This window comes from Neofelis nebulosa, chromosome 16 (assembly GCF_028018385.1).
Source record: "Neofelis nebulosa isolate mNeoNeb1 chromosome 16, mNeoNeb1.pri, whole genome shotgun sequence".
NCBI lineage: Eukaryota > Metazoa > Chordata > Mammalia > Carnivora > Felidae > Neofelis > Neofelis nebulosa.
In genome coordinates this window covers 8,002,658-8,027,158 of record NC_080797.1, presented here as the reverse complement: position 1 = coordinate 8,027,158, position 24,501 = coordinate 8,002,658, and the positions used below count along the sequence as shown (strand labels likewise).

At 45.5% G+C, this 24,501-nt stretch overlaps 1 protein-coding gene across 2 annotated transcripts in view; it reads right to left on the bottom strand.

The window, feature by feature from the left end:
• The window catches only part of LOC131496841 (protoheme IX farnesyltransferase, mitochondrial), a 138,161-nt gene that overhangs the window by 31,111 nt on the left and 82,549 nt on the right, over positions 1-24,501 (bottom strand). For both annotated transcript variants that reach the window (XM_058702568.1, XM_058702569.1), the window contains exon 5: positions 10,167-10,237. In XM_058702568.1, the coding sequence (XP_058558551.1) occupies positions 10,167-10,237 (71 nt within the window). The remainder of the gene's footprint in view (positions 1-10,166; positions 10,238-24,501) is intronic.

Genomic DNA, 24,501 nt, shown 5'->3' with positions numbered 1-24,501 from the left:
CCCTGAAAACCCACTAGTCGTGCACGCAGTGAAATTCACACATTTTGAGAGGACAGTGAGTTCCGAGCTCCGACAAAGATACACAAGGGTGTAAGCGCCACATGATCAAGATAGAGACTATTTCTGGGGCGTCCGGGTGGCTCACTTGGTTAAGTGTCTGACTCGATTTCGGCTCAGGTCACGATCTCACGGAAATGAGATCAAGCCCCGCGTCGGGCTCTCGGGTGAGTGTGGAGCCTGCTTAAGATCCTCTCTCTCTTTCCCTCCCTCTGTCCCTCTCCCCCACTGACTCTCTCAAAACATAAAAAATGATATAGAGTATTTCTGTCACCTCACAAAGTTCCTTCATGCTCCTCTGTACTCCATTCCCTTTCCTTCACCCCCGATTTCTAGTAGCCATTGGTCTGGTTTCTGTCCCCAGAGTTTTGGCTTTCCAAAATGTCACCTACACGGGGTGGCACAGTATGTAACCTTTTGGGTCTGTCTGCTCTCACTTACAATGCTTCTGAAATGTGCCCATGTCATTTTATGTGTATATACTCACCAGCTGAAGGACATTTAGGTTGCTTTCAGTAATAATCAATTAAACTTATAAGTATTCATGTACAGGTCTTTGTATGGACATACGTTTCCAGACACACATGGGACTGGGGTTATAGATATGGTAAATCTTGTGTGACTTCATAGGAATCTGCTAAACTGTTTTCGCAAAAGTAACGGCATCACTTTGTATTCAGGCCACTCCACATCCTTGCCAGCACTTGGTATTACTGCTTTAGAAATGTTAACTGTTCTGTAGCCGCTCTGGAAAACAGAGTGGAGGTTCCTCAAAAAACTAAAAATAGATCTACCCTATGACCCAGCGATAGCACTGCTAGGAATTTCCCCAAGGGACACAGGAGTGCTGATGCATAGGGCACTTGTACCCCAATGTTTATAGCAGCGCTTTCAACAATAGCCAAATTATGGAAAGAGCCTAAATGTCCATCAACTGACGAATGGATCAAGAAATTGTGGTTTATATACACAATGGAGTACTACATGGCAATGAGAAAGAACGAAATATGGCCCTTTGTAGCAACGTGGATGGAACTGGAGAGTGTGATGCTAAGTGAAATAAGTCACACAGAGAAAGACAGATACCATATGTTTTCACTCTTATGTGGATCCTGAGGAACTTAACAGAAGACCATGGGGGATGGGAAGGGGGGAAAATTACAGAGAGGGAAGGAGGGAAACCATAAGAGACTCTTAAATACTGAGAACAAACTGAGGGTTGATGGGGGATGGGGGAGAGGGGAAAGTGGGTGATGGGCATTGAGAGGGCACCTGTTGGGATGAGCACTGAGTGTTGTATGGAAACCAATTTGACGATAAATTTCCTATTAAAAAAAAATAAATTTAACTGTTTTAATAGGTGTGCAGTGATGTCCCACTGTGGCTTTAATTTGCATTTCCCCCAGTGAACTGGTGATAATAATGAAAAACGTTTTGTGTGTTTATTTGATACGCAGACTTCTTCTTTAGTGGAATGTCTGTTTAAAAACGCTTTGTCTAGGGGCGGCTGGGTGGCTCAGTCAGTTGAGCGGCCGACTTCGGCTCAGGTCACGATCTCGCGGTTCGTGAGTTCGAGCCCCGCATCGGGCTCTGTGCTGACAGCTCAGAGCCTGGAGCCTGTTTCAGATTCTGTGTCTCCCTCTCTCTGACCCTCCCCCATTCGTGCTCTGTCTCTCTCTGTCTCAAAAATAAACGTAAAAAAAAAAAAAAAAAACTATAAAAACGTTTTGTCCATTTTTTGGTTGAGCTATTTTCTTGTCACCGGGCTTTAGGGATTTTGTATGTACTCTGGCCACAAGTCCTTCGTGAGTTCCATGCTTTGCAAATATTTTCTCCCACTCTTTGGCCCGTCCGGTCGTTTTCCGAAGTGTTTCTGGGAGAGCAGCGATTTTTATTTCGGTGAAGTCTAACTCACCTATGACTTCATTTATGGTTCGTGCTTTTTGTACTTTTTTGTTTTGTTGCTTTTGTGTGTTTTCTCTAAGAATTCTTTGCCTCGCTTCCTGCAGTTGCATTCTGCATCCTGACCTTGTATCTTGTGCCCCTGCTATATCCACTTACTGGTTCTAGTAGCTTTTTTGTAGGTTTGTTTGAGTTTTCCGGGCAAACTATCACACGGTCTGTGAATGAAGAATTCATTTCTTCTTTCCCAATACACAGGCCTGTTATTTCTTTTTCTTGTCCTGAGCTGCTTAAGAGCTCCCCAAACGACACAGACCACGGTCCAATCCCTACAGCACAGCCCGTGTCACAATGGTGGGGCAGGCACGTTTTCTCGGCCTCCTTCCTGGCTCTGCTTCCTTACTTTGCTCCTTCAAATCCTTCCCTCTGAGTCTGGCCAAGTCATTTATTTTTATCCTTAAACACATATTTTGCACTCCTCTGCCTGTCCCGATGGCTTCCTCGTCCCCTTGACACTGTGCTGTGTACCCGTCTCAGAGTCTTCGCTTCTGTCCTTCCTCCCCTTGGGAGGTCATTTCCGCTTCTCTAACATCTGTCCCTCTGTCCGTCCACGCATCCCTCATGAAGCATCAGCGGTCTGCCAGATGTGATGGCCGGAGCGCATGCTCCGTGACATCAGGGATGGCTGTCTGCTTCGTTCCCTGCCGGGTCGTGGCATTAAAAATAGTGCCGAGCACACGTTAGGCACTGAGGAAACTGCTCTCTAAAAACGATCTTGGGGACTGGAGATAAACAGAGGGCAGACTCCATCTTTGTCCCAGAAGAACACACAACGTAATGGAGCAAGGGGCCCAAGGAAAGGGTTTGCAGAGGGCTGTGTGGGGCTAGGACAGGGGCATAAACGAAGAAGAGGGCGAGCCCCAGGACAAACACCTAACCCCACCCGCCCCACTGGACTACGGGCGTAGCTGCCCCTTCCAGAGGAAGGAGTGCTTGGCACAAAACCTGCCCGGGCAATGAGCAGACTAGGGAAGCACACCCAGTGGGACAAGAGGGAGCATGGTCCTTCGGTGAAAACACCAGCGGGCCCATCCGGTCTCAACAGCAAGGGATAAATGAGAAAAGGTGAGCAGAGGGGCGCCCGGGTGGCTCAGTCAGTTAAGCGTCCGACTCCTGGTTTCGGCTCAGGTCACGATCTCAGTTGTGAGTTTGAGCCTGGCGTCAGGCTCCGTGCTGACAATGTTGAGTATGCTTGGGATTCTCTCTCTCCCTCTCTCTGCCCCTCCCCCGCTTGTTCTCTCTCTCTCTCTCTCTCTCTCTCTGTCTCTCTCTGAAAATAAATAAACATTAGGAGAGGGAGCAGGAGGAGGAAGAAGAGAAGGAGACGAAGGAGAAGAAGAAAGATGCGCACAGTCAGAGGAGGAGGCTGGAAGGACCAGGAAGGATCAGATCCTCAAAGGCCTTACATGTAAGACATAGTAAAGCACGGAAAACAAGTTATTTCTTCTTAAATATATTTAGAAGACTCTCCCCAAAGGTTTGAAGCCAGAGACCAATGTGATCATGTAAGGAAAGCCTGGGGAAGACAGACGGAAAGAGGGCTGGCGAACGGGCAGGGAGAGCAGCTGGGGCGTGGTTCTAAGAACCCAGGCAAGCTGGGGGTGCTCTGACACCAGAGCGGGGGGTAAAAGGGCACATTCCAGGGTGACTTAGGGGGCTGGACAGACACGGTCTATTCCACAACCGGATGAGGGGGACCAGACAGGGAGTCTAGAGTGACTTACAGGCACCTGACTTCGGAACCTTGGTTAACAAAAAGCCGTGTGGGAGCGGGGGGGCCGTGCGCTGGGATATATACTTAAGCAATCGGAGATACCCACAGAGGACCCCAAAAGAGATTTTCAAAGGCCTTGGCTCAGAAGAGCGGTCTGGGCTGGAGGTACAGACAGGGCAGAGGGCGGTGTCTGTAGACGGCAGACGGGATGAAGAGGTCAGTGGCCACCAACAAAGGAGTGGTCGGAGGGGGAAGGGACGGAAAGAACTTGGAAAAGGACAGGCTGGCTTAGCTCCTCCTCATCCTCTGGTTCTCACCTCGGGGTCCCCCAAGTCACCCCGGACGTCCTCGCGCCTCTGCTAAGTCACCCCGGACGTCCTCGCGCCCCCCTTAAGTCACCCTGGAGCTCTGCGGTCTGGATCAGGTTCTTCTCTTTGTGCTCCCGCATCACCCAGCAATGTCCCTCCTGCGGTGTTCCCCGCTGCACCTTGGGGTCCCGCGCGGTACCCGGCTGGCAGGTGCACTCAGCGTTACATGTGTAGACCGTACCCCTGGTAACACTCAGTGTCCTTACACGTGTGAGCTGCCGTCCCCTCAACGTGACCGTAAAGAACGGAGAGCATGTCACCCACCTGTTAGCAACCCTGGCAACCAGCACAGTCCTCTACAGGGACAACATTCCCCATCAACGTGTCCTGAGGGCAGCAGGAGGAAGGAAGGATTCCATGACATGCCACAGGGTGGTCCTACCCACGTGACCCTGATAATGGAAACACGTAACATCCACTCTCTGCTGTCTTATTTTCCAAGTGTTTTGCTTCCTTCTCCCTATCCCTAGAAACTAATGTAAAAGTTTTTTTAAGTTTATTTTGAGAGAGAGAGAGAGTGAGCGAGCGAGCAGTGGGGGGAGGGGCAGAGAGAGAGAGAGAGAGAGAGAGAGAGAATCCCAAGCAGGCTCTGTGCAGCCAGCGCAGAGCCTGATGCAGGGCTCCATCCCCCAAACTGTGACATCACGACCTGAGCTGAATTCAACGGTCAGATATGTAACTGACTGAGCCGCCCGGGAGCGCCTCTGAATTTCTTTTTTGTCATTGCCTGTAAGTACTGAAATATTTGTATTGTAAAGCAAAATTTGAAAACAGGTGGAAGTTCTACAAGTAACTACTCGTTTTTCTAGAGTTTTAAACCTTCTCCCCAACAATGCACATGTATTTGCATGATTCTGTTGACCTCATTGTTACCCGCACCACAACGGCGTGAGATGAACAAGGCTGGAATCAGGATCCCTCCCTGAGGGGAAGGGGCAGTGAGGCAAGGTTAATTCCGTGACCTGCCCAAGCTTGGAGTCCACCAGGTGACATTTTTCATTCGATTCTGTTACCAGACAAAGAATATCAGAAGACTGAGGTGTATTCTATTACGGAGATTTTTTAAAATTTGCTAATGAACTTTCTTCCAGCCGCCAACTGAAAACCTGGATCACACTGAATCTGACTTTCCGATAAGAACGTAAGCTTCTCTGACATTCACCTTCACCAAGTGACTTTGGGCTCGCAGGTTCGACTCTGTAAGTGAGCAGACTCCCTTCAGTGTGCATTCCTGACGTGTGGCATGGATTCTAAACCGTGCTCTCTGCCAGAGAATCAAAGGGGAGCTCTAAGCCCAACTCCCTCCTGACAACAGTCATTCAGAACCATGACTACACCATTTTTGCCAGAAACGTCCAAACGAGTCAGTTGGCCTTATGCATCTTCTCCAATTTATGAGCAAACGTCGACATCGAGTGTCATTTTTTTTTTTAAGTTCATTGATTTTGAGAGACGGAAACAGCACAAGTGGGGGAGGGGGAGGGAGGGGGGGAGAGAGAGAGAGAGGGGGATTGAGAGAATCCCAAGTAGGCTTTGCACTGTCAGCACGGAGCCCGACGTGGGGCTCGAACCCACGAAAATGAGATCATGACTTGAGCCGAAACCAAGAGTCGGACACCTAACCAACTGAGCCACCCAGGCGCCCCGACATCGAGTGTCATTTTTAAAAAGCTAGTTGAAGAGGCCTGTATTATGGTGCGGACCTACAGTCTGATTTAGATATGACATACTTTCCATTTATGGTTTCTTTGTTTTCTTCTCTAGGCAAAAAAAGCAATTGGAATTTGTAGGAAATGGACTTAAAAAGGAGGAAATTCTGTAAACTTTACAGTCATCACCACCAGCCCTTTCTAGAAATTACGTGGTGTGGCTAGCATCCAGCCTGGACATTATTAAGAGTGAGAGCAGAACACCACCAATAATTCTGCTGTAAAGCAGGACTGTCCTGGGCAAACCGGGACCAAGAGCCACCTGACCGTTCGCCCCCTCTTTCCTATCGTATCGTGTGGCGGGAGCACATCCCCCGCGTCGCCTGATGCACACACGAGACTGGCATCTTCCCTCCTCTCTTTCACGGGCTCAGCTTAATCCCTGGAGCAAGGTGGCGTGCTAGAGAAGGTCCTTGGGCCAATACGTCTGCCCACGAGCTTCTTCCTCACCACCTGCTTCAAGAAGATTCGCTCTACGCGGTTCTCGGCAGGAGCTGTTCTTGGGTATTTTTGCTCTGGCTTGCGGCCGGGAGATGCCTTACAAATCTATATAGGTTTCCTCCATGGAAGTCATGTAGGACATTCTTCTAATATGGTCACCAAGTGTCCTTTCTTATTTTTTTTAAGAACGGAGAGGCAGAAGTTTGGTCTCCCTAGGGTGGTGTTTCCTTCTCACGGACAGAGAGATTTTAGAGACGGTTATATGTAGCGGTTAGGAACTCGGGGCAGGGAAGCAAATGGGCCAGGCCAAATTTTGGTTCTGCCGCTTTTCATAACACTCGGATCTTCAGTCTTCTCACCTGCATATTCAACAGTGTCCTATCTCATGGTGCTGTAGGGAGAATTAAATATTAATATTGCACGCAATGCTTACCATTACGATGGGACTGTGATTTCACCAGGAAATGCAGAATGAAATCTACAGGTCAACCTCAGCAACTACGGTGACCTCGAGAAGCTTTCCTTGTTCTCGCCGTTTTATCACAGATTTTATGTTCCATAACCCTGACTTTCTTTACGCATTTCTCTGTTTTATTAAGTTACAGTCTCACGATACCTCTAATCCTTTCTGGAATACAGAATAAACAACCAAAAAAGCACGATCTTCGGGGCACGTGGGCGGTTCAGTCGGTTGGGTGTCCGACTCTTGATTTTGGCGCAGGTCACGATCTCGCAGTTCGTGGGTTCAAGCCCCACATCGGGCTCTGTGCCTGATGTGCAGAGCCTGCTTGGGATTCTGTCTCCCTCCCTCTCTGCCTCTCCCCTGCTCTTTCTCTCAAAATAAATAAACACTAAATAAATAAAAAAAAAAAAGCCCTATCATCTGTGTCAGTTCTATAAGGCATTCAGTGCCCACCTACCCAGCCACATTTTTCTGGAAGAGAAAACCAAAAGTTCAGAGAATGGCCACCATGCAAGTGCATAAATGCACAGATGGGTCCACACAGTGTTTCCCAGTTTCTCAAAAAAAAAAAAAAAAAAAAAAAAAGAAAAAGAATAACTAATCCAGGCATATGTTTCTTTCCTTAATTGTATTCCTTTAACTTCTTAGAAAACCCTTTTATTCACTTCAGTAAAAATTTTCAAACTAAATTGCAATCACTTTAAAAAATTAATGCCACACACACACACACACACACACACACACACACACCCCATAAATGCTCATGGTATGTTCAGGATGGAGAGAAGCCAAGCAAGGTACAAAGGAGGAAACAGCCGTCAGTGGCAAAGATGTCCAAGGATTTCCTTCCCAGACTGACCATGCTTACTGCTGCCTGTCAGTAATGTCGGGAACTTACACTTCACATGACAAACTGCAGTGCCTACGACGTCGGACAGATTCAACAAGGCACATCAGTCCAATCAAATGGAGCAGTAAATTCCAAATCAAGAATTTCAAAATAAACTGGCTGGGCTTTACGCCTAAATGCCCAATAGCTATTGTGAATGTCAGAACCACCAAAGCTGGAATAAACACTAATGGACAGACGTAAGACTTTCTACTATACCCCCGCAGCCAGCCACTTACAAAATATGTGTCATAGATAACAATTTACTAAATTATAATAAAAACTACCGGGCAGGATACAAAGTCTGCAGTTTCAAAACCGTGACTCTCAGTGCAGGATTTCTGCCGCAGACTCAGAACAGCTCCTACAATTGTACCGATTTAATAAAATACACGCTAGCTCATAACAGAAGTTTGACTCTCTTTTTCCAGCCCTGTAAGTTGCCCTCTCGGAGGCTACTTTAGGCAACAATTAAGGTTTATTGTCATAAAGGAGACCCGGGGTCATCTTGCAAAACAAAAGGTGAAGTTACAAGTTTAGCAAGACTAATAACTAGATGACAGCCTGTCTCCTTTAATTATTTTTTTTAACGTTTATTTATTTTTGAGACAGAGAGAGACAGAGCATGAATGGGGGAGGGTCAGAGAGAGGGAGACACAGAATCTGAAAGAGGCTCCAGGCTCTGAGCTGTCAGCACAGAGCCCGACGTGGGGCTCGAACTCAAGGACCGTGAGATCATGACCTGAGCTGAAGTCGGCCGCTTAACCGACTGAGCCGCCCAGGCGCCCCCAGCCTGTCTCCTTTAAAGGATGGGCATTGCCAAGGCCAACGAGCAAGCCCCCAACTCTGGATGCACTTAAAGGCCTGGCTTTCCTGGGTGCAGACAATGACCACACTGGGCAAAGTAAGAGGAGGTACCAGAAGAATGGCAGGCCTCTATCTGATCACCATCAGATGCCTAATGGCTGCTTACTGGGCTTGTCCCGCATCTGCCTTGGTTCTAGAGGGTACGATTTCACTGAGGAAAGGAGCAAGAACTTACATGTGACCTGACCAGCAGCACAAGCAGCTTCTAGTTTTTGAAATGGGTTACGAAGCTTGCATTTGCTCTTGTGAAACAACTTCACTCAGGGGCACCTGAGCGGCTCAATTGGTTAAGTGTCCAACTCAATTTCAGCTCAGGTCATGATCTCATGGTTCGTGAGTCTGAGCCCTGAATCAGGCTCTGAGCTGACAGTGTGAAGCCTGCTTGGGATTTTCTCTCTCTCTCTCTCTCTCTCTCTCTCTCCCTGCCCCTCCCCCACTCGTGCTCTCAAGTGCTCCTTCTCCTCCCCCTAAAATAAATTTTAAAAACTTTAAAAGCCCATAAAACAACTTCAAATTAAAGTACTTCTGGGGAGCCTTGGTGGCTAAGTCAGTTAAGCGTCCAACTTCGGCTAAGGTCATGATCTCACGGTCCGTGAGTTCGAGCCCCACATCAGGCTCTGTGCTGACAGCTCCGAGCCTGGAGCCTGCTTCGGATTCTGTGTCTCCCTCTCCCTCTGCCCTACCCTGCTCATGCTCTGTCTCTCTCAAAAATAAACATTAAAAAAATAACAATAAACATACTTCTGACACTTTTTAAATAAAAACACAGCAGATGGCTTGATTTATATTTCAAGAAAAGAAATCAATTATCAATAGATATGAGATTTCTGTTCTTACAGGTTTTCATAGCTCTTTGCAATATAATGGTATTTTAAACTCATTTAAGAACTGAATGGCTACAAACAGCTAATATTAAAAATCATTTTTACATAGACTTCTGACCGTACCTGCTTTGTTTCCTTTATTGTCTTACTGAAAATGTGTGATTGGTTTGATCCACAAGTGTTACCCAATACATTTTAAGCTCCATGAGGGCACTGCCTGGAAATGTGAGGGCAGGATTCACTGATTTAGAAGAGTCGTTATCAACCATTTGCCTCTTTTTATCCTTCTTGGTTGATGATATCCACTGGATTTAAAAAAAAATTTTTTTTTTCAATGCCAGTTTCAAGGACTCCAGGAAGTTAAAACGTTTAATTATTAACCATTAGTGATATTAAAATATTTATATGCCTTTTAGTTCTACTTAATTGAATTTGGTAGAAAGAGTAATGGAGGCAGTCCTTTGCTTGGCAGATGACAGCATTATCAGTTTGTCTGCAAAAGTAAGGCTTCGGATAGATCTTTCTTCGGAGACCCTATGTGGATTTGTCTGAAATCACTTGTGCTAATGGAATGTTTTTATCCTCAGCCGGGACAAGTGAAACAAGTCCACGTTTCAAAGGGGGATCTCATAAAGACATCCACGGCATGAGTTTCCACAACAACGGGACTGCAAATCTTAGCTCGGTTTTAGGTGCCCTGTGGTACACTTTGAGCAGAGGTGAAAAGTCCTGCATGTCCACACCAGTAGGTCCCTTTGGGGGTGTGTTATTTGCCCACCACAACTCAAGGCACAAGACTGGGAAACGATTCGGGGATAAACCAGCAAATGGATGTTCTACACGGTGAAAGAGTCTTGGATTCGTGAGTTTACCTGATCTGTCCACGAACCAGAGGTCTGTTCTTTGTCCTATTCATGTTTGAATCAAATGGCACCTCAAAAAACTGCAAAAAGATTGAAAAGAAAGACAGAAGGCATTAAATATAATGTGAAACAAGTCTTTTCTTCTGCTTCTGTTCTATAATTTTGTCCACAGCAAATTTCATTTTAATTTTTACTAGCATGAACCCATACTCTTGGTACTCGATGGAGGAAAACTCTCTGGAAGAGACATGCTATAAAATTGTATGAATTCATTGGCCAGGTCATGCACGGGTTCCACACTCATCCACTCTGAAAACCACTTACTAAAATATACAGCTGCTTCTTCCAGAGCCACTGTGGCAGCTGTAAAACATGAGTGCTCTAAATGACTTCAGCACCTCGCACACATCCCAAAGCCTGCGAGTCGACCAAGAATAAATGAACCCTGGGACATGGGCGACTCAAGCGATTAAGACCCCAGATGAAGCTGTATACGACCGACGAGGCTACCCTGTGACCAGGGTGACAACCCCTCTCTGCCTGGCCTAGTTCCCCTCTGTGCCTGCGGGTCCCAGCATCACTCGCAGCAACGCTTTCGCTTTCAGAGCATCCCAGTTTGGACAATACGTTGGTATCGTCACCCTCACAAAGAGGTACTAGACCTGTGGCCAAGAAATTCATACTCTAGTGTAGGGGACAGCAAGCTCTAGCTTATGGGCCACCTCCAGCCGGCACCTGCTTCCGAATGGCTCACAAGATACGAACGCGTTTGTTCGTTGTTTTTTTTTTTAATTTTTTAATTTAAAAAAATTAAATGGAAAAATAAATCCAAAGAAGGAGAATACTTCGTGACATGTGGAAATTACATGAAAGTCAGATTTTAGTGTCCATAAATGAAGTTGTACCATAACTCAGCCATACTCGTTTGTCTACGCCTTGCTCTGGCTGCTTTCACGCCACAGCGGCCGGGTCGGGAAGCTGCAACGGAGATGGGACGGCCCAGAAAACCTAAAATATTTACTCTCTGGCCCTTTACCGAATACGGTGTGCCAACCTTTACTCTAATGGAAACACTGGCATACAGATGATTGTAATAACGTGTATAGTACAATGAAAGAGAGATGGTCTACGATGGGCTCGGAATCAGCTGGGGAGGCAGGGAAAATAGCCTTCCGAGCACTCTCCGACAGACTTAAGACTCAGCCGGAGTGCGATGCTTTAAGGGGATTGGAGGGAAGAAAAGAGCAGTCTAGACGCAGGAGGAAGCAGACAGAAAGAAAGGCACCGGAGGCAGAAGTTTCATGGTACACTCAAGTTGCCAGAAGAATTCAGGATGGCATAGAGGTTAAGGGTCCGGGCTTTGCAGTTACAGATGAGGGTTACATTTCCGCTTTGCCAATTACGAGCGCCTAAGTAACACTGTCTACAAGCCCGTTTCCTCATCTGCAAAATGAGGGTAATAATATATAACTTGCAAGGTTAATGCGAGGATTAATAAGATACTGACATACAGTATAATGCTTGGAAGGTGCTTAATAATGGGTAGTTTAATGTTTATTTTTGAGAGAGAGAGAAAGAGAGAGAGAGAGAGAGAGAGAGAGAGCGAGTGGGGGAGGGGCAGAGAGAGAGGGAGGCACAGAACCCGAAGCAGGCTCCAGGCTCCGAGCTGTCGGCACAGAGCCCGACCCGGGGCTCGAACCCACGAACTGTGAGATCATGACCTGAGCTGAAGTTGGACACTTAAGTGAGCCACCCAGGCGCCCCAACTCTCCTGTCTTTAAGTAGAACCACAAAGTGTGCAATCCTGCCCTTGTCCTGAGTTCTGATTTTGTAATGTCACTTGAAGGTTGGTGTTTTTCCTTTGGATATTTTAACATCATCACAAATGCAATGTGTTCCAAACTGAACTCAACACATTTCCATGCAAATCAAGTACTTCTCCAGAGTTCTTTTTTTTTTAATCAAATACATAACTTTTTCTCCTATAACTCATATCAAAATCTTTAGATCAGCTTTGATTTCTTCTATTCATTGACCAACCATATTCATCACCAAGTCCTGGTAATTTAGACTTCATAATATCTCTCAAACCTGCCCTTCCCAGTTTACTGTACTATTAACACTTGTACGGAATCATAATAAAACTACTTGCTCAAAAAGATTGAATGATTTCATGTTCGCCTCACTGCTCATTCTCCGGTGGCCTTGGAAAGTCCAAACTCTTTTTTTTTTTAAGTTTATTTATTTATTTTGAGAGAGACAGAGACAGCACAAGTGACGGCAGGGCAGAGATAGGCAGAGAGAGAGAATCCCGAGCAGGTTCTGTGTTGCCAGAGCAGAGCCTGATGTGGGGCTCGAACCCATAAGACCGCGAGACCATGACCTGAGCCAAAACCGAGAGTTGGACACTCAAATGACTGAACCACCCAGGTGCCCCTGAAAGTCCAAATTCTTTGTATGTTACATGGGCTGAAGGCCATCCCTCATCTCACCCCACCACTATTTGCAACCTTTTATCACTTGCTTGACTTCTGTCCCTGTGCCACACTTGTCACTGTCTTGTGAACATAGCCAAGTGCCCCGGGGAGTTGGAGACTCGGACAGCTTTTAACTCTGAGGCCGGAGGAAACAGATGTCGTGAAGACATCACCACAATCAGGATACTGTACATATCCATCATTCCCAAGTTTTGTCATGCCTCACTGTAATCCCCTCCCCCTGCCCATAGCTCTTCCTCAGGCGGCCAGTGAACCACATCTTGAGTCCCTATAGATCACTTGAATTTTCCAGACTTTTATGTAAATGGAATTTTATAATATGCACTTTCTGTCTGGACTTTTTTTCATGAGGCAAAATTATTTTGAGATTCATCATATGGCTCAGTGTATCAATAGCTCATTCTTTTTTATTGCTGAGCAATATTCCATTATATGTGTTGGTAATACCACTATTATAATAGATCTATTCACTTGTTGATGGATATTTGGGTTGTTTCCAGTCTGGGACTATTATAAAAAAGCAGCTATGGACATTTGTGTTCAAGTCTTTGTGGGGGCATATGCTTTTATTTCTCACAAGTAAAGAGTGTGCAACATACAGTAGGTATATATTTAAACTACATAAGAAACTTGCTTTGCAAAGTGGATTGCCGTTTTACATTCCTCCTATTGGTGTATAAGAGTTCCACTTCTAGACCCTTCAAGAACTCCATTTTGGGTCATCTCCTGTGCCAAAGACAAGGGGAACACAGCTTGGCTAGCACACGAAGGTAGTTATAAACACCAGCAGTGGTCCTGTGACCAGGGGCAGATACAAGGAATGTAATAGTTCTGAGTACTTTTCTCTTATTTGGATATAAACATTTTATTCCTCTCTCCCCTTCTCCTAGTGGCAAAGGTATGCTGACGGTATTTAATCTCGTGTCTCAGAACTGAGGCTGGACAAACATCAAGGGGGGTGGGGGGGCTGTGACCCAGCCTGAAGACGGATGAACGTCACCCAAATATGCAAAAAGGGACTAGTGAATCTTGGGATAGTGAATTTGGGGTTGTAAGAGGGACACTTTCATGTCGGGCTACGGCCTTCTCTGGGAGCTAGGTTTGACCCAACGGCGTGTCCCGGTGCTCAGCTGACAAGGCGCTGTGTTCGCGTGTTGCTCCTGTCCACTTAGCCCGGAGCCACAATGCCCCACGCTCCCCTCCCTGTCCAGCTGTAGGGGCAGGACAGCCGCAGAGCTCGTATGCGATCTGGAAGGTGGAAGCGAAACAGCGGCCACGCTCACACTTGGAAAACTGCTCTAAGCTCAGGCACTACCAAGGCTCACCCCCAACCGGTGGGGCTCCTCTGCCTGCTGCCCCGGCCGCCTGCAGGGGCACCAGGCCCGCGCTTCAGCATCCTGCCGGATCTCTGGGCCACAGCCAATTCCTGAGCCCGCCCACTTCTCAGAATCCTGGCTCAAGTCTGTGTGCGGTTTCGTAGCCAAGTGCACGTGCTCTTGCGCAGGTTACCTGTGTCGTCAAGGTTGCCGGTGGGGAGGCGGCAAGAAACAGACACGAGTTCCGAGTCCCCGTTTGTTCCAGTGAGTTTCACCTCAACCTTGCAGACTGCAGGTTGCTCCTGCTCTGCCCTCCCCGGTCCTCCCTGCCCTTCCCTCCTCTCCCCTCCTCTCTTCTCCGATGGTCCTGCTCAGCTCGGCCCAACACCAGGTACAGGCACCTGGTGCCTTCCAGACGGCTTCACTCCCAGCACCGCCTTTGGCTTAATTCCCCACAATACATCCCTTAAATCACTCACAGTGGCTCTGACGTTCTGCCCAACCCCCAATAAGGGCTTCTTCTCTATTACTGTCAACCCTGCCACTATTTAAAAGTATTTAAAATGTTTATTTCTTTCGAGAGAGAGTACAAGCCAGGGAGGGGCAGAGAGAGAGGCACAGAATCCGAAGCAGGCTCCAGGCTCCAAGCTGTCAGCACACAGCCCGACGTGGGGCTTGAACCCACGAACCACAAGATCATGACCTAGCCGAAGTCGGACGTTCAACCGACTGAGCCATCCAGGCACCCCTAAGTTAGAAGTATTTAACTTCTCAATACGCCCATCTTATCTGAAGTCCTGAATGACAGGCTTCCCGAGATATGTGAATTTATCATTCTTAAGGAGAACCATGCAAATAGGCGCAAATAATTTTTAAAGGAACCAGCAGTGCAAATGAATATGTACATTTGTGGACAGTACTACGTTCATTTTATGATGATTTATAAGTGTTAAAAAATTCTTTGCCCCTGAGAGTCTATAGTCTTTCCTGAAGTAGTTCAAGTTACGTGTAATTAAAATGTTCCGAATCTGTTTAAATTCCCTGCCTTCCCCAACAATCAAACACTTTCTATTGGTATTTGAAATAACCTTTTCTTTATAACTTATTAATTTCATTTCACAGGAGTAATGAGGATTCCCATTACAAATCATGCTGTTTAAACGCTGGCTAAGGTGTTATCTCACATAACACAGAAGCTCTTATATAAACAAGTATTCTGGCAGTTCTCAAGGCGTGGTTCAGGAACCGAATGAATTATTTCACCTGGATAAGGAAAGGACATTAGCTTGTCTCCGTTTTGGGCACGTCAGCCATCCGAAGATGGGAACCAAGGTCTAGAACGTGCAATCCAGCTGCCGGATGCCTGAACTTGGCGGGACTGTCTGACTCCACGAATGCTCACGCTAACTTGGTTACCACAGTAACCAAGACCGATGGTTCGTTTCAGTGAGCACTGGACCATCTTTCCTAGAACCAAGGGGCCACAGCTCATTACCCTATTTTACTCTGTTCTCCATGCATTTTCTATAATGCCTCTCAGTTGAGATATTTAAAGCAGATTTCCAAAACATCAAGTACGGGGTAGTTAGATGACAAATGTAAATACTTTAGAACCCACAGCTGGCTCATTAACCTACTCACATTTTGTTCCTGTGCTTTATAATAAGTTTTTGTTTCATGATGTTATTAGCATTTCAGTTGGCTCCAACTACTTCAGCAGTGAAGTAAAACTCCTGCAATGTGTATTAAAAACAAAATACAGGGGTGCCTGGGTGGCTCAGTCGGTTAAGTGTCCGACTTCAGCTCAGGTCACGATCTCGCAGTCTGTGAGTTCGAGCCCCGTGTCGGGCTCTGGGCTGACTGCTCAGGGCCTGGAGCCTGCTTTGGATTCTGTGTCTCCCTCTCTCTCTGCCCCTCCCCCCTTCATGCTCTGTCTCTCTCTCTCTGTCTCAAAAATTAATAAACATTAAAAAAAATTAAAAAAAAAAACAACAAAACAAAATAGAAGGGCGCCTGGGTGGTTCAGTCGGTTAAGCATCTGACTTCGGCTCAGGTCATGATCTCATAGTGCACGAGTTCGAGCCCCACATCGGGCTCTCTGTTGTCGGCACAGAGCCCTCTTCGGTTCCTCTGTCCCCTCTCTGCCCCACCCCACTCTCAAAAATAAATAAACATTAAAAAAATACCCCCCCCCCCTTAATCACTATGAAACAGCCTGGTGACATTTCTACATTAAAAAAAAAATACAAATGCAGAATTACCAACCCTTAGAATATACTGTTCTGCCCCCTCTCCCATATCCTGACTACTCTGAATGATGGCAGAAGTAATACACCGTAGTGAGCACAATCTCGACAGCTGCTCAGGCCACACTGATTCTCTTGGGGGTCAGGCTTGCACCTGACCTGCCTTTGGAAGGCTCTGTTCCCTGGGTCCCAAATGGCTGTATATGCCAGTATGCATACCTGGACACAGCGACTGGTTTCCTGAGCAGGTATCTGATTCGAACTGGGCGACAGAGTCCTTCCTTGGATTTTACGAACCAAAGCCCAGGAAAATAGGTCCTCCCTCCTCTTCAGTTGTTTGTGGCCAAGGAATAGGATAAAAGGAATTGGAGAAGAGACCCAACAGGGATGCCTGGGGTCAAGTTACCTCTGGGGCTCCACCTCTGGCCCTTGACAGTTTAAATCAACCCTTTAATGGGACTCCAACTCTGGCCTCCGATGTCCTAATACATGAGGACTGCAAAATACTTCAAACGTAGAGCAACGTATTGCACAGAAGGGAATAATACTTTGCTTTTTTCTTGGGGCAAACAACTTGCTTTTAATCCATCTGCGTTCCTTTTCAGAAACATTTTTCAGTCTCTTTCCTCATAAAAACCCACCAGTCTTCCGGCATTCTTTTCAGTTTCAACTTTTTACTTTTTATCCAGGTTCCCGGCCTCATCATCTTCCCCTCGGTCGCATACCCCCCCCTCCAGCGAGCCTATATCATCTGTTATGTCAGCGGGGCTCCTGGGGCTACAAATGACAGAAAGGCAGCTCAAAGTAGCTCAGAGAGAAATGGAGCTTTATCTCTTACGACAGGGTGGAAGCTGCTTTTGGGAATCACTAGCTTCAGTGTCAAAAGTGCTATCATGCTTCCGGCTCTTTCCAGCTCTTGACTCTGCTCGGAGTATTTCTGCTCGCGGGCTCCACCAGCCACAGACTCTCACGCTCCTGGCAACCTCAGCAGAAAGTTTGTTTCCCGACAGACCTCTAAGAATAAAGTCCAGAACCAGCATGGCGACCAGGGGATGAGGTGACCATCCTTTGAGCAGGGAAGGGGTGCTGGTGGACAGACACAATGACACAGTATCTCCCTCAAGCCACAAGCGGTATTTTCTCTACATAGGAAGGAAAAATCCTATCACCAGAAGAAGGTAGGAAGATGTCAGGCAGACAGAGGCAGTGAAATTACTTATAACTCACTTAGAAAACCAACACCCCAAATCACTTCCTTCCACACGTCATACTTTATAAAGTAACCTGCCTACAGCAGTGAAGGCATTCCTCAGTTGAAGTTTCGGAAAGGCATTAATCAATATGAACATAACAATTTATATTAATCTTTGTCTTGTAATCCGTTTGGGAATCAGTTTAACGGCTCTCGTGGATAGTGTAGCAAATGGATGCTCTTTTCTCCTCATAGCGACTTGTGGACGATACAACACACTATTACACCAATGGACAAATATTTATTAGATGCCTATTATGACGTATGTGCTTTTCTATTATATCATGCTTTCCTACTAGTAATAATTATTACTCCAGAGAGATGATGCCCAGATGTAAACTATGCCTATTCATCCTGCAAAACTCTGAATTTTATGCGTGAAAATGACAACAGCTACCAAGAGTGGATAGAAACAGAACCTGTTCCCAAGTGATGAACGTCCCTATTCTTACTCTGATTAATTGTACGCCATGCAAAAATGAGATGTGTTCTGGAGATGTGTGTAAGTCGGGCTCGGAAAATATTGACTTTGATAACAAGGCGTAACTTTCCTTCCCCTGTGCTGAATCACCAGAGCAACATTCTTCTCGAGGCTCAACGGGAAAACAAACACGAGAACCTTGTCCGTGTTTGTTTTTCCATCCATCTCCTCAAAGCTGTCAACAACTGTTTGTCATTCCAGGGCGGCTCACAGCTTCCCAGGTCCACGATAATGCCTCCATCAATCTCGGGCCAAGTTAAAAGGGATGCTAAAATAAATAAATAAATAAAAGCACAGGGAGAGGCCCCTTATCCTGCGGGATTCCATATGCCATGACTTGCGGCTTACAAATCAGTTAAGAGACCCGGTCAGCCATTACTTTTTGGTTGTTACCAATGTTCTACTTGCCATACCCAGAGTAAACAAGTTAATGAGCAAGACTCCTTGTTCCCATTGATTTTTCCCCACGAGGCATCTGAACCCATGAGTGCATACGTGCCCCGGCATTTGTCAGAAGTGGCTTTTCAGCTCAGGTGGTGAGGGGGGCACCGTTCTCCTCTAAACATGTTATTCAAGCCATCTACTGCTTCGTAAGTTGTACTTTAAGGCTTCGCTCTTAAGGGAAAATAACAGAAAGGTATAAAAGGTCACCCAGCACTTATGAGACACCCAAAGTACCACATCCTGTAAGTAACAGAACTCAGAAAGTCTCATCAACTCCGATCAGCTTCCGAAAACCATACTATAGGGGCGCCTGGGTGGCTCAGTCGGTTGGGCGTCCGACTTCAGCTCAGGTCACGATCTCACGGTCCGTGAGTTCGAGCCCCGCGTCGGGCTCTGGGCTGATGGCTTGGAGCCTGGAGCTTGCTTCTGATTCTGTGTCTCCCTCTCTCTCTGCCCCTCCCCCATTCATGCTCTGTCTCTCTCTGTCTCAAAAATAAATAAACGTTAAAAAAAAAAAAAAAAAAAGAAAACCATACTATAGGTCACCACTCTTCCCGTCCAGAGAGATCTGGCTTTGTAACACTGCTCTCCGAAAAAAGGTGGAAGGAATATACGACAAAATATTTACAAATATTTGTCTCTGCGTAGAAAGATTTGGGGTTATTTATTATCCTTTACCCTTTTGTATTTTACAATCGTCCATAAAGACCATGCATATGCCACTTTGGAAAAAAAAAAGGTATTAAAAACATTCTATCTAAGTGATATAAATACAATATTTGGACAGAGCCTCTTTAGGTGAACTAATAAAGAATTACTGAATTGATCTAAGATAAAACCCACACTTATGAGGCCCTAGAGGATTAGAACTCTTTATCCCCCAGAAAGAGTCACAGAAAGACAAAGCGCTGACCCTGAGTATTTCTCAAGTACACCCATGACCGCCCCGTGGGCCCAGTGCCTCTCCCTCAATTCCAGCCCCCATTTCTTGTCCCATAGGTTGTAACACCCTCCTAACCACCTCCTGGTGCCAGTATAGATCCCCGGTACCAATTTTTCACTTGGTGGCAGGAGAGATCTTTCCAGACGCAAGGCGGCCTACGGGGCTGCCCCCGCCCCCGGCTTTGCGTTCTGGCTTGGCCCTGGGGGCCACCTGTCCACCTGCCGCAGGAGCGCAGGCCACCAGCTCTTCGCCAGGACCCGGGCTGCCTCCGCCACTGTCCCGGGACTTGCTGCTTGGCCCCGCAGTCGGCTTTTCTCTGCAGGGGTGCGGCGGGGGTGGGAGAGGCGCGGTGGGGGTTGCACTGCGGTGGAAAGCCCGCCCTCCCCACTGCAAGTTTACTGCCCCCAGTCTCATGCAGCTCCTCTGTGCCCTGGACTGCCCTCACAACCTCTCCACCAACTTGGCCTGCGCCCCTCGGCAAGGAGGTTTCACGTCTGGCTGCTCTCTTCCCTTCCACCCCCTCCCTTCCATGCGTGACATCTCACAGGGCACTGTCGTTTCCTGCTGCCATGACTCGGACATGTGCGGCCTCCTCTCCCACCCAGGGCTGGTCCCTCCACCCAGGCTGGCGATCCCGGTTCCCTCCCGCCTTCCAGGAAAGCTACGGCGTCACCTATCCCGTTTCTCTACAGCACACTCAGCCTGGCGGCTTTTAGCGGGATGACCCCCATCTGTACCTAAACGTGGTTCATTTTTCCCCAGCCCCAACTGTCCCCCAAGCCCCACATATACCTCGATGTCATTACCTGACTTCAGCACAAGGCTAGCATCTGGAAGAGAGAGACAACAGTCTCTTTTCCTAGTACGCATCAAGTTTGGGGCCCACATCTCGGCCAGAGGGGTCCAGGGTGAGGTTAAGAGCCTTCCAAAACCTCCAAATAAACTCAAAGGAATTTCAGCTCTAACAGCTGCCAACGACTATAATCCCATCTCTGCAAAATAACCCCCCATTTTTAAAATCGTTTATTCTGAAGGCCAGTTTTGAAGAACAACAAATAAAAGCACTAAAGCCCACTAAAGGCTATTAATGTGAACAGATATTCTGACGGCAGAATATAAAAAGAAAATAGCTTTTAAACCAGGGCTTACGAGGTTCGAAAATCTTTGCTCACCTAGTGCTACATAGTTCATCGTAATCTAACAGGGACGCAGGACTATCCTGTCAATACGTTCTTCTGGATCCCTCCACGGCTGTAAAACAAACTAGGCACACTTACTGACAACGTTAACAGTGATAAAATAATATGACAAGAGTCTGACCTCTGAAACAGCTCCCTAACATACCACAAAGAGTTTACATGCCGCTCTTTAAAAAAAAAAAAAAAAAAAAATTAGGACGTGAACGTTTTTAAAAGGCAAGAAGTAAGTAAAATCATCTTTTCCGAGTACTCCGCAGCAGAAGAATGGCAGGATCTACTCAAAAAAGGAAAGGTTATACCACATGTTGAGCAATAAAGCTGGCAAATTTACAGCGGTTCAGATGCGGCTGTAACATACATCTGGTCACAACAGGGCTGGGGCTAGAGAAATCATTAAGCAACCTGAGAACTCCCAAACAAAGACACTGTAAAATTCTGAACTATAAAGCAAAGGAAACACACTTAATCCCTCGGGGGTTGCAGTATGTATTTCAACTGGGTTATCCTTTCCCCCCGTAAGGACACAGCGATACACCAGAAGGTGGAGTGACACAATATCTCCACTGTACGCATGTGGGCACAAAGCCAGCTTGCCCCGGCGCTCCTGGCACCTGTTGGTTTAATCATCCATCGCACTGCTCTACACGGCAGAGAGAAACTGGAAGGGGGGACGGGGAGCAAAAGGAGGCGGTGGGGGGGGGGGGGGTGGGAAAACACACACGAGCCACTCATTTCGCCTATCGGAGAATGTATACACATACTTTTGAGAAAATCGGTAATGCGTTCTTTCTGTAAATTTTCGGCAACGTGTTGAAAGCTAACACGAAATGAATGTCAAAGATGACAGTTTGTTTCTGAACTTGGGGATACTCTGCGACTGAAGAGGGAAATGATTTGGTGTGCTGGGAGACACCAACTTTCTTAGCAAATATTATCTTAGCAAAGGGACCTGAAACCTCCCTTTAATGACCCTGTTCCTTCCATCACGGGGATCCCGTGTTGGGGGAACACTTATAACGTATTCCGACTTTAGTAAAATTTCTCAGCTGCCCGTCTCCACCACCATCCTCAAATAGTCCCTTACTGATTCACTAAAATTATTTCAAATTAACTTGTTAAAAATCTTCATGTTTAAAAGCACGTCTATTACAAAATGTGCTTCTGGATGAATTTCAGTAAAAAAAAAAAAAAAATCTGGAAAAATGGAATGGCAAGTTAAAACAATGACAATTCCACCAAATAATGATAATAATAAATAAAAATTAGAGTAGATAAATAAATAATTGAAATAATAATACTTGCACCAAAGGATAAAAATAGCACATAAAATAACACCGCGACATTTTCAGAGGGCTTAAGAAGGTGTTATCTGATAGTCATGAAGTGAAAAATACTTCTGACAGATTTTACAACAGTTTCTGTTCCTATATTCCTACTGCTTTGCCTTCAACCTGATTAATGGAGGGACTTGATTCTGCATCTGACGCGCTCAGAATGTATATCTAAATACAGAGCCAGACCGTCCACATGACGGAGGAGGGCCTAGTGTCTGTCTCCTGAAAGCCAAGAAAGGGTAGAAAATTCCTCTACTAGGGCAAGACATCCGTCTTGCACAGTGCACAGGGTGTTGGGTAATTTCCCAGAACCCTCAAAAGCTGAAGTGTGTGGCTTCTTTCCTGAAAAGCCAAACTAAAACCTGGAACGTACCATAAGCGCAGTCACCGTGTTCTGAGAGCGCGCTTTGCCCATGTGCCACCTTCCAGAATGATCCGAAAAAAACCAAAGAGGTCAATCCACACACAGAACGTTCCCGGTCCTGCCCCACTTGAAACCAACCTGGGAAAAATCCTTACTTTTCTAAGACATGTGGCCAAAAATTCCTGGTTACTAGGAGTTGTTACAAAGGGCACAGGAGGGTTCAGAGGTGCGTTTTGGTTTTTCGAGGGCAACTTTTGTTAGAAGTTTTAATTTAATTAATTAAAAATGGCATAAAGAGAGCTTAAATATTTCTAACTTTTCTGCCAAATATCAGGTGGACCCCCCAAAGTAGGACACATTTCAAAATGCCTATGAATTACAGTAACTGATGTGTGACTATGAATTTATTAGTAAGATTATACAGCTTAGATAAATGGCATTTGGTCATCAAATCCCAATATTTAAAGAATCACAATAGAGCTAATAATGGCAGACAGTGACAGATGGTGACTGTAGTCATCGAGGTGGACAGAGCTTAATACACAGAATTGTTGAATCATTATGTCGTACACCTGAAACTAATACGATACTGTATGCAACTATACTGCAGTAAAAAGAGGTAAAAAATTTTACAAATAAAGAATTACAATGGATTACATATCTGTATATTTCCTGTCTGCATTATGGTTTTCCGTCTCTGAGGTGATAATTAGAATATTAGGAATATATACATATAATATGTAATAGATACTATATATATATGTTCTCAAGTATATGATTTTTTTTAAATTTAATGTTTATTATTTTGAGAGAGAGAGAGAGTGAGAGCGAGTGGGGGAGGGGCAGAGAGAGAGGGAGACACAGAATCTGAAGCAGGCTCCGGGCTCTGAGCTGTTAGCACAAAGCCCGAAGCAGGGCTTGAACCCACGAGCCATGAGATCACGACCTGAGCCGAAGTTGGACGCCCAATTGACTGAGCCACCCAGGCTCATGTATAAAAAGATTTTCTGTGTTTGCACAACTACCTGCATAAAGTAGCAATCTGACAAATTTTCTGACAAATATGAGTTAAAGGAAGAGTGTTAAATGTCTTAATGAAATACTTCCAAACAAAAAGATTTTGGTTTTACTGACTACGTTTCTTTTGAGTTTCTTTTCGTTTTTTTTTTTAAGGTCATTATTTATTTATTCTGAGAGAGACAGAGAGAGGGAGACAGAATCCCAAGCAGGCTCCACACTGCCAGCATCTCAGAGCCTGATGCGGGGCTCTATCTCATGAACCATGAGATCATAACCTGAGCTGAAATCAAGAATCGGACGCTTAATCAAATGAGCCACCCAGGCGCCCCGAGTTTCTTTTCAAATACACTAGTGGGAGGGCAGGTTTTCTAAGAGATGCTTAGTCTTGTTAAGGGGAGACCGTGAAAGCGTCTGAATGGTCCCATACTAGCAATGGTCACAATAAAATAACAAATGATGTAAAGCTGAGTACTGAGCTAAATTTTAAACAATATCCAAGGCTGGATTTTACATATAAAACATTTTAAAACTTATTTGAGTGCATTTCTAATGAGATGTTATTTTAGAAATGTCAAATGGCCCCCAATTCTCAATTTAACGCAATTCTATATTAAAAACAAAACAAAACAAAAAAACTTCCAGACCCTGTACTGCTTTCTCTTAAGGGAGGCAGAGTAATTCTAAATTGTATGTTCCAAAATAAAACATTAAATAACAACAACCATTGTCACTCCCATAAAATCTATAGCAAATAAAAAGATAAACAGACCCTTTATAAGTAAATCTGTAATGATACAAAACAACGTTGGTAATAAGTGTCTTTCTTTATAAGACCACAGTCTGCAATGCCAAATTATCTAACCATTACTACATCTGGTTGAGCCTATCCAGATGCCAGTGACTTTTATTCCATAATAAGAATAGACTAAAATACTTTCTTATAAAAGGTAGGCTTTATACTTATAACATGAATTAATAAGACAAGTCACATTGGGGAGTGGGGTTGGGACTCTGTCAACAAATCTTTAACAAATAGATAAATTAGCACTGTACCTCATAGTCAGGTTTGACAATCCTAGAGAATATCCCTGTGTGAATTTTTGAAAGACTCTATGAGGAACGCAATGAAGTGCAATCTAGTTTAAATCAATAATTTTTTTCTAAATGGTAAGTTAAATATACTTGCGACATCATTTCCTTCATCAGTGAGGACTTAAAAGTTAATTCTATTAAAAGTGTCTTTTTTT